The following is a 14,466-nucleotide window of genomic DNA, read 5'->3' as shown; positions in this document are numbered from 1 at the left end:
TCAAAGCTTGTGGCAGTGGTCTTATTCTCGCCCAGGGGATTACCGGGGAAACCTCACTGAAAGGGATTCACAAAGGCCAGAGCTCCTCAAAGGTGAAATCAGCAGGCAAAGCCCAGCTTGGCACTCAGCCACATACCATGTATGGCTTTCTTCCTCCCCAGTCAACTTGGTTCCATTACTCGAGCACTTACTCTTTGTGTTCTAGTCGTATGATGTCTCCATGTCTGACGAACTCCACTGGGAATGAAGGGTCTAGGGGATCTGCCAAAAAGAAGCCAGTGTGGGTCCCAAGTGAGTCACTCACAGTCTAGGCCAGTGACAACCACAGCCCTGTTGGATATGCGCTGTCAGTTCTCACTGTGCTGTAGGACTAAAGGGTGGAGTTCTCCAGGCACCTGAGGATTAAAGTGTCCCAGAAGCAACGCTTAAAAGACCCTCACAGAAGCAGGGAAATCTGTTACATGAACAGGCAGGATAAAGGAACACATGTGAAACAATCATACTTGCTTCATCCATGGCAAATGACGTGTGAAGCGAAGTGTCTGGGTATAAGGCGTGGGAACAAATGAGCCCGTGAGCACGTGGGCAGACTGGCCGCCATGCCAGGCCAGCAACAAGATCTTTGCCTGACAGGCACTGAAGCCTCTACTGGAACTTCAGGTGGGAGGCTAAATAATGAAAATTTCCTTCATGGGTAATAAATACAGTCTCCACAAAATTAAATCCATGCAATTGCCCAGCTCCTCTCAAAATCAAATTTTATCTTGCTAATAGACTTCCTAAGCATGAAATGAAAAACAACATTAACAATGAAATGCTGAAAGAAAATGACTGCTTTCTGAGCATCTACAAGTCAAAACTGGCCATGATCTAGAAAGGCAGCTAGTTGCAAGGAAAACGAGCTAGCAGCCATCACGGTTAGGCAGAAGGCATCCTTGTAAAAGTCTGTCAAAAACAGTGGGATGCCAAGACTATAAACAAATCAAGGTCAGGAAAGCTAAATTTGTTAACGCAAATTTCTGGCTCTGTTGAGCTTCACCTGCAGACACGCGTTGCTATGCTGCCTTGTAAACAGGGAAGGAAGTTTTACTTGGTGTGGAATGGAGCGAGGGGGCTTTAAATGTTGCCATGATACAGCCAGCTTGTGCTCAGCCCCACACTTTATTCATCAGGGGAAGGTTCTGTCACATTTACATCCAACAAGAACACTAAGATTTCAGACAACAAAGTTCCCAGGAAACCTTAGCTGCTTAGATGAAATGCAACCATCTTAGCTTAGGATGGAGAGGCAAGTTCAAATGACTTAGAAGTAACAGCTGATCTCCCTCAAACTTCATCATGATGGACCACTTAGTTTGGTCTGTTGTATCAAAAGCACAATCACTCAAGGGGTCAGTTTGCATTACTGAACATGCAAATAAGGCAGAAGGAAAGACGGTTATGTGTGTGTGATTTAGCCTGAAGCAACAATATGAAGAGATGGCAAGGAAAAATAAAGGATGCAGCTGTAGATGAACAGCTGTAACCACTCTTGCAGATTAAAGCCACAGGCTAGTGCCAGCTTAGGTGGTGGTATTTTCTGAGCAGTCACACGAAATGCTTGGGGCTCAGGATATCGTCAGTGAGGACGAGCTCAGGTGACAGTTGTCCTTGGCTTAGAGCTGCGACACAGAGCCCTGTCCACAGGTAGCTAGCTGCCTTCCAAGAAAAGGAGGACCCTAAAGTACCTCCTGCTTAATCCTAAAACCAGAGAGACAGACACACAGACAGACAGAGACAGAGAGAGGGAGTGAGCACTACAGGCACACAGACACACAGACACACAGATACACAGACAGACAGAGACAGAGAGAGAGTGAGCACTACAGGCACACAGACACACAGACACACAGACAGACAGAGACAGAGAGAGAGTGAGCACTACAGACACACAGACAGACAGACAGACAGACAGACAGAGACAGAGAGAGTGAACACTACAGGCACACAGACACACAGACAGACACACAGACAGACAGAGACAGAGAGAGTGAGCACTACAGGAACAGGCTGGCAGGCACTGGTTTATCAACTGACTGAGCCAGCCCAGGGACCAGAAAGAACAATACTCTATCATATCATCATATCAGGACTACAGCTAGAGTATCAGTTTGGAAATGAAAGCATTTCCTCAGTCAGGGCTACCTAGCAGCCTCTGGAATGAGCTTATATAACCTCTTCCTTCCGAATGCTGCCCCTGCTCTGATTAACTCATCCTCTACACGTTCACCTGTGCTTGGAGCACAGCAGAGCTCAATGATGTTCCAAAGATGCCAGAGGTCAGTAAAGATGCCAAAGGTGTCCAGGAACCCAGCATCAAGAGAAAGGACTCAGTACACAGCAGCACAGGACCTTGGTCTCCACCACATTACCTGTGTTGGTATTATATTTCTTGATAATCCACAGGTTGTTGTAGTCCTTATGCAAATAGGTGGTAACCTAATCAGAGGGCAGAAGGGAGGGAGGAGGTATCATTATGATCAGCACAGCAAACTAACACCACTTGAACATCTCTCAGGATCCCCAGCTAGCCACATTTCCCAGTGGGACTCAGAAATAGGACTCCTGAATAAGATTTTCTCCACCTTTCAGAATTTTGAGCCCTACCCTTTAAGAACTTTTTAATTTCTTTTTCTTTCTTTTGTTATGTTGTCAATAAAGTTTCAGCTGTCTTGAGGGAGGACCATTATACCGTGTGTTAACAGTCTCCAGCATAGAAGCAGTAAATTTAACCTATTTAAAAAGTAATTAAAATAATGCCTCAGGGCTGGAGCATTGGCTCAGAGGTAAAGAGCACTGGGCACTCTTGCGGAGGACCCAGGTTCAATTCCCAATATGTCAGCTCACACCTGCCTGTAACTCCAGTTCCAGGGGATCCAACACAGACACATGGGTAGGCAAAACAACAATGCACATAAAATAAGAATAAATCACTAAAAAAAAAGTGCGATGGACTGGAGAGATAGCTCAATTGATAAGGTCTTGCTGCACAGACATGAGAATCTGAGTTTTATACCCAACACGCATGTCAGAACAAAACAAAAGGAAACATTGGTGTTCTAAGAATCCTAGTACTGAGACAAGACAATACCTGGGCTTTGCTGGCTAGACAGTGTGAGCCCCAGATTCAGTGAGGGACACTTTCTCAAAAAATAAGGGGAGAGTGATTATGGAAAAAAAGCACCTGACGCTGACATCTGGCCTCTACAAGCACACACACACCTGTGTACCCACAGCTCAATCTCATGCATACTTACAAAAAAACAAAGCTACTATTTTTCCTAATATGTGGGTAAATAACACTAACATGCTCTATAAATATCTCACGCTAAAGTTCTAACCGATAGCCATAACTGATTTATAAAAAAGTGTGTATACACTTATGAATGTCTATAATGTAGTGACTGGTCTAACAGCAAAAACTTAGACATAAAATAAACATCTATGAAGAGGTGGACTAGTTAACATGGTACTGTATACATGGAATAGAAAGGACACACAGGTAAAGATGTTGTAGAGCATTGTTTTAAAGCAGCATACAAAAAGGCCCGTGAATGCTCCCTCCCTCACAGCGCTCAGCAGCAGGCGCTATCCAGAGCTGCAGACAAGTCCGACCCTGCTCCAGCATTACCACAGCTCTGTGCTACAGGAGCTGTTATTCCCCACAATATTACAAAGAAATAGGCGAGGTCATTTGTTCAAGATGACGCAGCTTAGATAGTGTGAGGAGTCAGGATTCCAAGCAGAGCAGCTAACCCCAGTGCTCCCAAGAGGAGACACAAAAATATACAATTATGCTAGGCATGTAAACAAATATAGAAACAACAGAAATACAGGCATTTTTTTCCTGAGTTTTTCTTCTAACTTCAATTAAACACAACATGACTAATTTACTAAAAAAAAAAAAAAAAAAAAAAAAAAATGTTGGGACCTAGCACGTATGGGGAAATCACTCTGCATGGACTATGGTTATATTTGAGTTATTTGAATGGAATTTGCATTGTTTTTCAAAAAAAAAAAACCACAAATGATTAAGGATACATAAAAGCTAAAACATTTTGGCTCACACTTACGAAACAAAACACGATCCAGTTTATCTACCAGGATTTGTGCCCCGATGTCAAGGCCCTGTGGGTCCCGTGCACAGACAGAGGGATGGTTTCTGTTCTTATAAGAGCCATTATCAAACTTCTCCCAGGAAAAATACTGTTTCTTTATCATAAGTATAGCCCCTTCCCCATTCCCACAGAAATGTTTGTTTCCACGGGTGGAGTTTTTATACAGGCCTCCTAGGAACTCAGATACCTAATTATAGTAGAATGTTCCAAAATGTCTGAAAAATGCAGATCTTCTGGGATTATAAGTAGCTTTTGTTTCTTTTTTAAAATAACTTTTCTAAACTTTTCTATTTTATTTTATGGATGTTAGTTAACTGTCTTAAAACATTTTAGAACTGAGACCCAAGCCTACAGTGGAAGTATTCCCTCTTCTCTTCACTCTCCAGGCAGGAGCTGCGCCAGGCACACAAGAGTTCCAGGGTCAGGCCAAAGGATGGGAGAAGCCATCCCTCACATCCCTATAAAAAGAGTTACCCAGAGGCAGGCAGAAATGGCAAGAAAGGTTCTGGTAAAGAGGGGAAGGGCACCAAGGGGAAGAAGGGTGGGGGTGGGAGGAAATCATGAGACAGACGGAGAGGAACCCCTGAGCTAAAACCTAAAGAAGCTGAGGTTAACCAAAGGAAGGAAGGGAAAATACTTCAGTCAATAGAAAACGGGTGAACTAAGGATGACAAGCAAGAAAATAAATGAGCGGTTCAATCACAAAGGACAGTGCAGTGTGGCTGCCACTATACTCGACATGGCTACCCACCTGCTGCTGGCGAGCACCAATGCCCTCTGGGTAGAGGTGCCTATGAGAGTGCAGGTAGCCAATGGCCATCCGGAGATTCTTCACAGTGATCACAGAGCCATACGCCAGGTCTGGAGGGGAAAAAAAGACATCAGACAGATACCACGCTGACCCTGCAAGCCATAAGCTTCTTAATCTTCTTAGAGACATCATGGGGCCCAGGTCAGTCTAAGGCTGGAGTCCTGATTGCCTTCTCACTCCAAGGGGAGCAACAAGAGGAAGCTTCCTACATTCACATTGTGCTAACCCCAACCCCACCACGAGCACTTTGCTTCAGACTCCACACTCCCTTGCATACTGCTCTTCCACAGCTCTCTTCCCATTCTTTTCCAGCCTCTGTATAGTCACTACCACAGCATCAATTGCCTTACATCTGAAACATCTCCTAAGCTCCCCTGAACAAATTTCAGTCCAAAGCTCCCTCTCTAAGGACTAATGGCATATGCTGCCCCTCCAAACCAGTGCTTTCTCTTGCTTTCCTAAGTTCTCATTCCTTTCAGACTGCGGGGCCGACTGTGCTCCTGGCACTAGATTCAGAAGAGTGAAAGGTCATCCTGCACTGAGGGCCTTGGTGCCATCTCTTTTCCTCCCTTGCCTGGTCCCTCTTGGGTATGCTCTTGGCTGTCCCTGATCCTTAGGGACAGCACTAAAATGACTTCCAGTGGATGCACCTACCATCCTATACTCTCTTCCAGCCATACTAACTCCACAATACACAGCATTCCTAGCTGCCTGCCTGCTCAGAAACTTCCATGTTGTCCAATACCTTAAGTATCTCATGCCCTCATTATGTGAGTCCCAACTCTCTTCCTAATTTAAGATTCCAGACTCAGCCCAGCACTCTGGGAGGCAGAGGCAGGTGGATTTCTGAGTTCGAGGACAGCCTGGTCTACAGAGTGAGTTTCAGGACAAGACAGCCAGGGTTATACAGAGAAACCCTGTCTTGAAAAAAACAAAAATCAAAAAAAAAAAAAAAAAAAAAAGATTCCAGACTCAGCATATAATCTGGGCCTTGAGTTTTACCCTGCCCTTGTCTTTGGCCATGCCGTCCCTTCTGCCTAATATGACCTTTCACTCCTCAATACCCCCTGATCCTTACTTATCCCTGCAGGCCCCACACCAAGGCAAACCTTACATGCATGTATATGGAAGCATGCATATGGAAGCATGCATATGGAAGCATGCATATGGAAGCATGTATATGGAAGCATGTATATGGAAGCATGCATATGGAAGCATGCATATGGAAGCATGCATATGGAAGCATGCATATGGAAGCATGCATATGGAAGCGTGTATATGGAAGCATGCATATGGAAGCATGCATATGGAAGCATGCATATGGGATCCCCTTGAGCTTCCTCCAGCACTGACTAATCATGGGCTTTAATCCCGAGTACTGTATTCTACCCCTCAAAGTCTCTTTCTTTGAGACAATCTATGAAGCCCTTACTGACCTGGAACTTACTGTGTAGATCATCAGGCTGGCCTCAAACTCAGAGTTCTGCCTGCCTCGGCTGGGAGAAATTAAAGATATGTGCCACTACACCTGGCTCTGTATTTCCCTTTTATGTACTTAACACATGAATGAATGTCCTTCACACCAGACTATCCCTGAAGGGTGAACACCTAATTATTCCCTGTGACTATATACATAATTGTGTATGTATGTATGCACAAAACTATTACAACACTGGTGCAGCCTACAACTACCCCTAGAAGGCCTTGCTCTGAGACCACATTCTCTCAGAATGGCCTTCTTACAGAACTGGCTTTGAGAGCTACAAAGTTCTTTTGCATACTATAGTAACTGACTCTTGAGTACTTGTACTTTAATGCTGGGTTTTCTCTCCCCCAGTCTGCTATATATAGGCAAACAAACAAACAAACAAACACCCAAAATCCAAAAACCCAAGTTTCAGCCTTGACTTCCAGCTCAACTCCCAGGAGAGCCCTGTGGCGGTAGCATACTCACGTTCAGGGATAGAAGCATTGTGAAGGCTGTTCCCTGAAAGCCGGGCTTGAAAGGCAGAACTGAAAAAGCCATCACCAGGACCACTGTGCAGAAAGGAGAAGCACAAGAGAGTCAAAACAGTAAAAGCTGTGCCGTGTCCAGCTGGGTGGTGGGAGCGCACACCCCTAATCCCATCACTCAGGAGGCAGAGGCAGGAGGATCTCTGTGAGTTCAAGGTCAGCCTGGTTTACAAAGTAAGTCCCAAGTCATCCAGGGCTACAGAGAAAACCCTGTCTTGAAAAACAAAACAAACAAAACAAAGACAGACAAAGCTGCCATTTCTCAACAGCCCTTAGTTACTTTAAAAGGAGACTTGAATATGTGAAGGGCAGGGTGATCTCATGAAACAAACAAGGATGATGGAGGTGGAGAACCTACGATCTAAATTTCCCCTCAGCAGCTGGGTGACGTGGGCAATGCTTCTAGCCTTATTGAGCTTTAGTTCTTTTCTTTTTAAGATTAATTTATTTATTTTTATGTAGATGAGCACACTATAGCTGTCTTAGACACACCAGAAAGGACATCAGATCCCATTACAGATGGTTGTGAGCCACCATGTGGTTGCTGGGAATTGAACTCAAAACCTCTGGAAGAGCAGTCTTAACTGCTGAGCCATCTCTCCAGCCCCATAGTTCTTCATTTATAAATAGGAGATATTTAAAAAGTCAAAAGAACTCATTAATAATGATACCTAATTGAAACTGTGCATAATGCTAAACCCAGTTCTTGGCAATTAGCAGCTACTTATTGAATGAGATGTTGCTGTTGGTGTCCTGGTTATCAGCACCTCTAGTTCCACTGCAACCCTGGTATCCATCTTCTAAAGTGAAAGGCCTCTGATCATAGAGTAGGAACAGTTAGGCTATTAGGGAATTCTCTGCTCCTTTAACTTTGGCTTTGGGTGCTGGGTTTTCTGAGCTTAGGGTATGCAGAAGAGAAAGCACAGGGGGAGCAGGAAAAAGTTCCCACCTTCATCCTAACCTCAGGCCTGGGAAAACATACAGCCCCCACATAGGCTTAGGTGTCACAGAAAGACCAGAAACAAGAAGGGAAAGGTTCCGGCTGTACCTTTTATTCAGCACCATGACATGAACAGCAAAAATGGTCACATAGAGTACCAAAGGCAGCACTATGAGGCACAGGATGCGAGCAGTCAGGTGCTTCCCCACAGTCACCTGCAACAGAACCATCACAGGGGTGAGCACACTAATCTTCTTTATACTCAGCATGAGTTACATTGGAAAGAGTAGTAAGTGGAAACCCTAGGCCTTTCTCTCTATACTACCTTACACACACACACACACACACACACACACACACTTCAAAGAGAAAATATGGGCCAGCTCTCTGACCCATATTTCTAGGCACTGAACCCATGACCACTGACAAGGTAAGCTATTGTTGAACAGTGGCTTCCAGATCACTGAACTTTCCCTAAAGTTTGCCAAGGTTCCTTATACTGACTATGCCAACCCCCTACCACATGGCCAACTGTTGCTGGTGTTAACCTCACAGGGCTCTCTGGAGAGCCTAAGCTTGGGTCAGTACCTCCTTTATTCAGTAGGATTGTAATAGGCCCTCTCCTCTTCTCTCCTCTCCTCCTACAAACCCCTCCATGTGTTCCAGAGTGCAGAAATCATGTTGTAGTCACCCATACATTTCCAAAATTCTGCATTTAGTAAATGGTCTCTATGTATTTCCTGAATGAATAAACCTGTGGACATGTTGAGCTCTGGAGCTCACCTGACCCAAGCTTGAGTCATTGATTTCCCTTTTACTACCTGTAACACCTGTAGGACCTTGGGAACATTCTCTCAGGGTTTCAAATTCATTTGTTTAATCAGTGAATGGTAATGAATACCCACCACATAGGATTTTAATGATGAGATAAAAAAAGATTTAGTGTCTGACACTAAATCAATCTTTGATTACTAATGAAATAATTTTAAAAAATCCTAATTAGTGTTTAACTGGCTTCCAAATCCAGAAACCCTGGGTCAGAAAAAAGAAACTGTGAATTCAGAAGTTCAGAGTCACCCAGTCATTTGCCGTCACTGGCCTTGTCCTGAGTAGCTCGACAGCCTCTCTGGCTGGCTGGGTAACTTACAAGAAATGAGGGGAGGTGGGGGAACGACGACAAGAGAGAACTGCAGGCTGTTACTCCATTACTCCCTTTATACCACTCCAGCCCCACTCTCCGATGTCCTGCTGTCTACTAAGGAAAGCTGTGTCTGTCCAGCCTGCCCATGGCCCACAGAGCACAGGGCACAGCCACTCCCTCTGCCTAAGACAGAAGCAGAGAAGGGCCAATGGGGAGCAACACTGTGAAACAAAGACATTTCCACAAGCACTTGAATTCTCACCAGTGAAAGACTGAGGTCTCCAAAGAGGTGCCAGAGGTCTGAAATGGTGTTCAATCCCACTTGCACGATGATAAAGAGGCCCACAAATTTGACCCCTAAAGCGCCAGCGAGACTAATGCCAGTCAGGCTGAGCCAGAACCACCAGGGGGCAGAGAAAGGCCTGGAAACCAATAAGACAAGTTTAGTTTGGCAACTAGAATCACAATGGAAACCAAGAGCTCCACCTAGAGGGGCTGTGCTGTACCCTACACCTGGAGGGTTCTTAACCCCAGGGGACTGTGGCAAGACTTCAAGGAGGTTGTGCTCCATGAAGGCCCTCAAACTACAAACCAGTCAGTGTGAAAGAAAGTAGTATGTTGTTCTGTGGAGGAGGCTCCATACTGCTCCTGGCTAAGCATAGGACCTCCTATGTGGAAACTTACTCTTCACTAGCAACAAGTCAGGGAGACCTAAGAGGAAAACCCAGAAAAGTTCTCTGGACTCAAGTCAGACTTATTCTTTGAGTAATCTCTGGGCCTGCTAAAGAGCATTTGTTGAATGTTCATTACTTAACTTATTAGGCACCACTCCAAGTCTTATACCCCTATTCTCATCACACCCCTGTAAGTCAGAACTCATTATCCTCTTTTTACATATAAGGAAATCAAGGCACAGTCTAAACAATGTCTTGACAATTGACAATTTCTCAGTCTTGTGAAAACCAAAACTAAAAGCATGCATTAGAAAAAAAAGTTTTAAATTATTTTTCATTATCTAAAAAACAAACAAATGAAAAGCATGCTTCTCTTAAACTCAGCTTGAACCAAAGTCCTGTAAGTACCCACTTGGCCCTGCCACAATCTACCTTCTGGGGCTTCCAGGGCTTCTGACCCCTACTCCCTCACCCCAATGGAGATGGTATTTCTGACCTGTTAGCAAAGGAGTTGTACTTGACCATGCTCAGCATGGCAGCCATGATGAAGAACATCAGGATGGGGTCGAGGAGGATGTACTGGGACAGAGTGAGGCATCCTGTGTCTGAAAGACAAGAGCTTGCTGGTCAAAATGCAGAGTGATGAAAAACATCTCTGAAAATCAAAAACACTCTTAACAGGAAACAATCTAGCAGTCTGGAGTAGGTAGTCATTGATCACCACTAGACTAACAGTAAGGGGAGGACTCAGCCTGGGGCACATCATCATCATCCTGTATATGATCATTAGCCCAACACTGAGAAGTCTACCTATGCTACCTGTAGGCCCTCAGTCCCAAAGAAGCCTTGCCATTCACTCCGAGCGGCCCTGAGGCCACTTCATTTCTACCATCAAAAAGGATCCACAAGCTGATACAGTTGCAAACTACAAATGTATAGGAAAGTCTTCACTTATAAGACATCTTGATTGCGAGTTGGTGCCTACATAGGTACCACACCGATTTTTGTTTTGTTTTGGTTTTGGTTTTTTGTTTTGTTTTGTTTTTGTTTTTTTCCGAGACAGGTTTCTCTGTGTAGCTCTGGCTGTCCTGGAACTCACTCTGTAGACCAGGCTGGCCTCAGAAACCCACCTGCCTTTGCCTCTCAAGTGCTGGGATTAAAGGCATGCACCACCACTGCCCAGCCTGATCTTTTAAAAAAGCTTAAGTTGTCATGTTCCTACTTAACCCTCCACTGTCTTCTCCTCTCACTCAGACTGAAAACTTCTCAGGACAGCTGCCAGATCTATCCAAGCCCACCTCCAACCTTCCTCACTCACTGCGCCCGTGCTGTGCCAGATTCCTGCTGCGCCCGCCTTGAGTCTGTGAAACACCATTCCAGGACTACTACACAGGCCCTTCTCCCTGCCTGAATATTCTTCCCTCAGAACTCTGCTAGACTACCTTCCCAGGGAGTTCTTCACTGCTTATCCTGTCTAAAATACAACTGATCCCCACTAACCCACCCCTGCTCTGCTTTGTGTCTAACCTAGTACTAACTGCTTAAGATGCTCCATTACAAAGCCAGTGAGATGGGTCAGCAAGATGGGGTGCTGGCCACCATCCCTGATGACCTGAGTGTGACTCCCGGGACCCACACAGTGAAAGGAAAGAATCAGCTCCCGTAAGCTGTCCTCTGATTCCCACAGGAGTGCCATGGCAAGTGTGCATGTGTTTCCCTCCATTACACACAGTCAATAATGTAAATGTTAAGAAGAATATCATGCTTTATTGCAGACTTAATAATGTACTGGCTTACTGGTCTGCCCTTCTATAGGTATATTCCAGGAGACCAGCATATCATCAGGGTATTTTCTGGGGCCTCGAAAGGTGACCTAGTATAAGGTAGGTGCCTAGGAAACAGGTATCAGATGAAAATGAATAAATGACTGATTATGAATAACTGAAGAGAAAAAATTAGATACAAGGAGAAAGCCACGTATTCACTACAGGGAACCCTATAACCTTCCCATATATCCATCAACATTAGGCAGCTTATCTGCCTGACAAGTCCCTAAAATACCCACCTAAGTTGGTCTGGACTTCTTCACATGTAAAGCGCCACAAGGTTATGAATTCACTCTCATGAATACAGTTAGCACCAGAACTAATGTCTACAGTCAGCCCCTGCTTATCCATGTGAGGATCTACATAAATACCTAAATCCTATTGCTATTTGCTGCTTCACAGATACTTCTGGCCATATGCCTTTTCATCAGTTTTAATAAATTTAAGACATGCAAACTAATTGCAACATTAACCTAAAAGAAGTAAAATTAACCCATTAATTACAGACACTTACAAAAATGTAAACATAAGTAACTTAAAGAGAACCTACGTTCAGGTTACAATGCCCCACAGAAAGAATATAACAGGGACTAGGGAGATGGCTCATTGGAAAAACATTTGTCGCAAACATGTAGACTGATGTCAGATCCTCAGAACCCACATAAGAGCTGGGCAGGCGTGGCAAGCACGGGAGGGAGAGACAGGAGCTACTCAGGGAAAGGTGGGTAATAATAACACTCACTGGAGTTGGTGAGCTCTGGTTCTGCTTTAATAAATAGAGTAGAGAGCAGCTGAGGAAGACAACTGTCAGCTTCATGCTCCACACACACACACACACACACACACACACACCACCTAAGTGTTACTCGCCATAATATATTTTACCCAAACCTAAAGTTAATTGAGAACTGGAGGCACAGACGTGACACTTGACTGTATTGATTTCCAACCACCCGCATGGTGCGACAGTCCATTTCCCAAAACACATGGCATAAGACAACTTACCAAAGGTAAGAAGAGCAGCGGTGAGCAGTGCTGCTGGGAAGGACTTGGACAGATCCAGTACAGTGAGGTAGGCAAAGGGGATCAGCCAGGAACCCAGGAAAGCACAGAACTATAGGAGGAAGAGACGCTGTCAAATAACCAGCTCACCTGGGATATTGATACCGAAGACAGAGGACCCAGCCAAAAGCATGGTCGAGGTGATTTGAAATCACCTTGGAATTTGCAAAGGTAGTGTCATTGTACATAATTACGAAAGTTGGTATGCTCTCAGAACTGGCATGAAACCAATGGCATTTACAGGAAGCAGCAGGCTGCCCATCACTGGCAGCTGTCTCCTATCTAAACCCCCTGCACTCCCCCCTAACCCCCAACCCCCCCCACCCCACCCCCGTCAGTGCACTGGGAAAGCTGGAGTTCCTACCTCGCAGACTCAGGCTGAGGAGTAAATGAGTTCAAAGCCTACTAACACAGAAAATGCCTGACCAGCACTAGTGTCTAGTATAGAGCCATGGGTATAAGCTGAGGAAAACCTCCTGAGGCATCTTAATATTTCTGAGATTTCTGTTATTCTTGTAATATTTCTCCTGGGTCTTTGCTTCAGGGATACCAGAAACTACTTTTGATGTACAGAATACATTTTTTTCCATATAACTGTTAATTGTTTATTGAAAGGAACTACTACTTAGCTCATATATTCATGTTTTGTAGTGTTGGGAACAAGCAAAAGAAACGCACTCTAAGTACTACCATCTCATTTTCAGACTCTATTTAATCATATGGAGAAACTAGATTCAAGGTCCCAGGCCCTAGAGGAGCTGGGGACGTCCCTGTAGCTGGACAGCTTCTGTTGTAAACAGCTGTCTGAGCCCAAACATCTCAGAGACAACTTTTCCATCTTGCTAGTATGGTCAAGCAAGTTCATATTCCCAGGCTTAGGCATGAACACCTATCCCACTAATCCAAATATTTTCTTAGCTAACTGTTAAATGGTAAAGAATACAGAAGTTGTTGCTATCTAAACCAAGGTGCATAAGTTATAAAGCTGCCTGTTCTGCCCTAATTAACTACATGCAGCTGACCTGCTCCTTTGTCCCCTTATCACTCTGAGCTCCAGACCTAATGTCTACGAGAATGATTTAAGGATCTTGAAGCCAGGTGTCCCGGATACTGTCCAGTCTCCAGCGGGTACTCCCTTGCTTAACCCATAATATCAAAATACAATTGGATAACACTGCAGTACCTCCTTCCCCTACCGCATGTTCCCATCCTTTAAAAATATACAATCTCCATTCAGGGATGCAGTTCAGATCCAGAACTAGCCACCTCCCTGAGTGCTGAGAAAATAAAGCTTTTAATTTGAAGCTTCCATATCTGGAGTGAGTTGTCTTGGCTTCCACCCCAAACTCAACAATAGTTCAGGAACACAGGTGAACAATAAACTTCTATGGAGTACAATCCAAAGAATTCTTTGCATTTTGAAATCATTTTACACTCTGAAAGACACCAGCCTTCCTCATCTCTTCGAAATCTTTCATGGAAAGATTTTGAATCATAATTTCTATAGAAATCTACATATGCCTTCTTTCTAGGTTCAGCCATGCCAAACTTACAGGAAGTGGCAGCTCCCAGGGCCAACAATATGAACCTGCAGATGCTTGGCCAGAAGACCACGCATCTGAAGGTTTGGCAAAGCATTGGAACTCATGGTAGCGGATGTCCTCCATACCAACGTCCTTCTTGGTTCTCCCAGGATGCATTTTGATTTGGGAAAGATGACTGCTTGACACTTTAAGAGCTGGAGGATTTGGGGATTTTTACTTTTTAATTTTTTTTAAATCAACTTAGTCTGCCCATCAGTAGTAAACAGACAAGCCCAGGGTAAGGAGAAAGTCTTCCCTT

At 44.5% G+C, this 14,466-nt stretch overlaps 1 protein-coding gene and 1 pseudogene across 1 annotated transcript in view; both read right to left on the bottom strand.

Moving 5' to 3' along the window:
• Pomt2 (protein O-mannosyltransferase 2) overlaps window positions 1–14,466 on the bottom strand; it is a 38,068-nt gene that overhangs the window by 14,468 nt on the left and 9,134 nt on the right. The window contains exons 4-11 of the mRNA XM_052185325.1: window positions 12,568–12,676; window positions 10,233–10,341; window positions 9,325–9,484; window positions 8,030–8,136; window positions 6,923–7,005; window positions 4,909–5,018; window positions 2,412–2,478; window positions 192–261 (exon numbers count right to left, since the gene is read on the bottom strand). Coding sequence (XP_052041285.1) covers window positions 192–261; window positions 2,412–2,478; window positions 4,909–5,018; window positions 6,923–7,005; window positions 8,030–8,136; window positions 9,325–9,484; window positions 10,233–10,341; window positions 12,568–12,676 — 815 coding nt within the window. The remainder of the gene's footprint in view (window positions 1–191; window positions 262–2,411; window positions 2,479–4,908; window positions 5,019–6,922; window positions 7,006–8,029; window positions 8,137–9,324; window positions 9,485–10,232; window positions 10,342–12,567; window positions 12,677–14,466) is intronic.
• LOC127687076 (cytochrome c oxidase subunit 6C-2-like) lies at window positions 14,049–14,272 on the bottom strand (annotated as a pseudogene).

The sequence above is a fragment of the Apodemus sylvaticus genome, chromosome 6 (genome assembly GCF_947179515.1).
Source record: "Apodemus sylvaticus chromosome 6, mApoSyl1.1, whole genome shotgun sequence".
NCBI classification, from domain to species: Eukaryota; Metazoa; Chordata; class Mammalia; order Rodentia; family Muridae; genus Apodemus; species Apodemus sylvaticus.
Note: the sequence above shows the minus strand (reverse complement) of the source record. Positions and strands in the feature narration are given on the sequence as shown.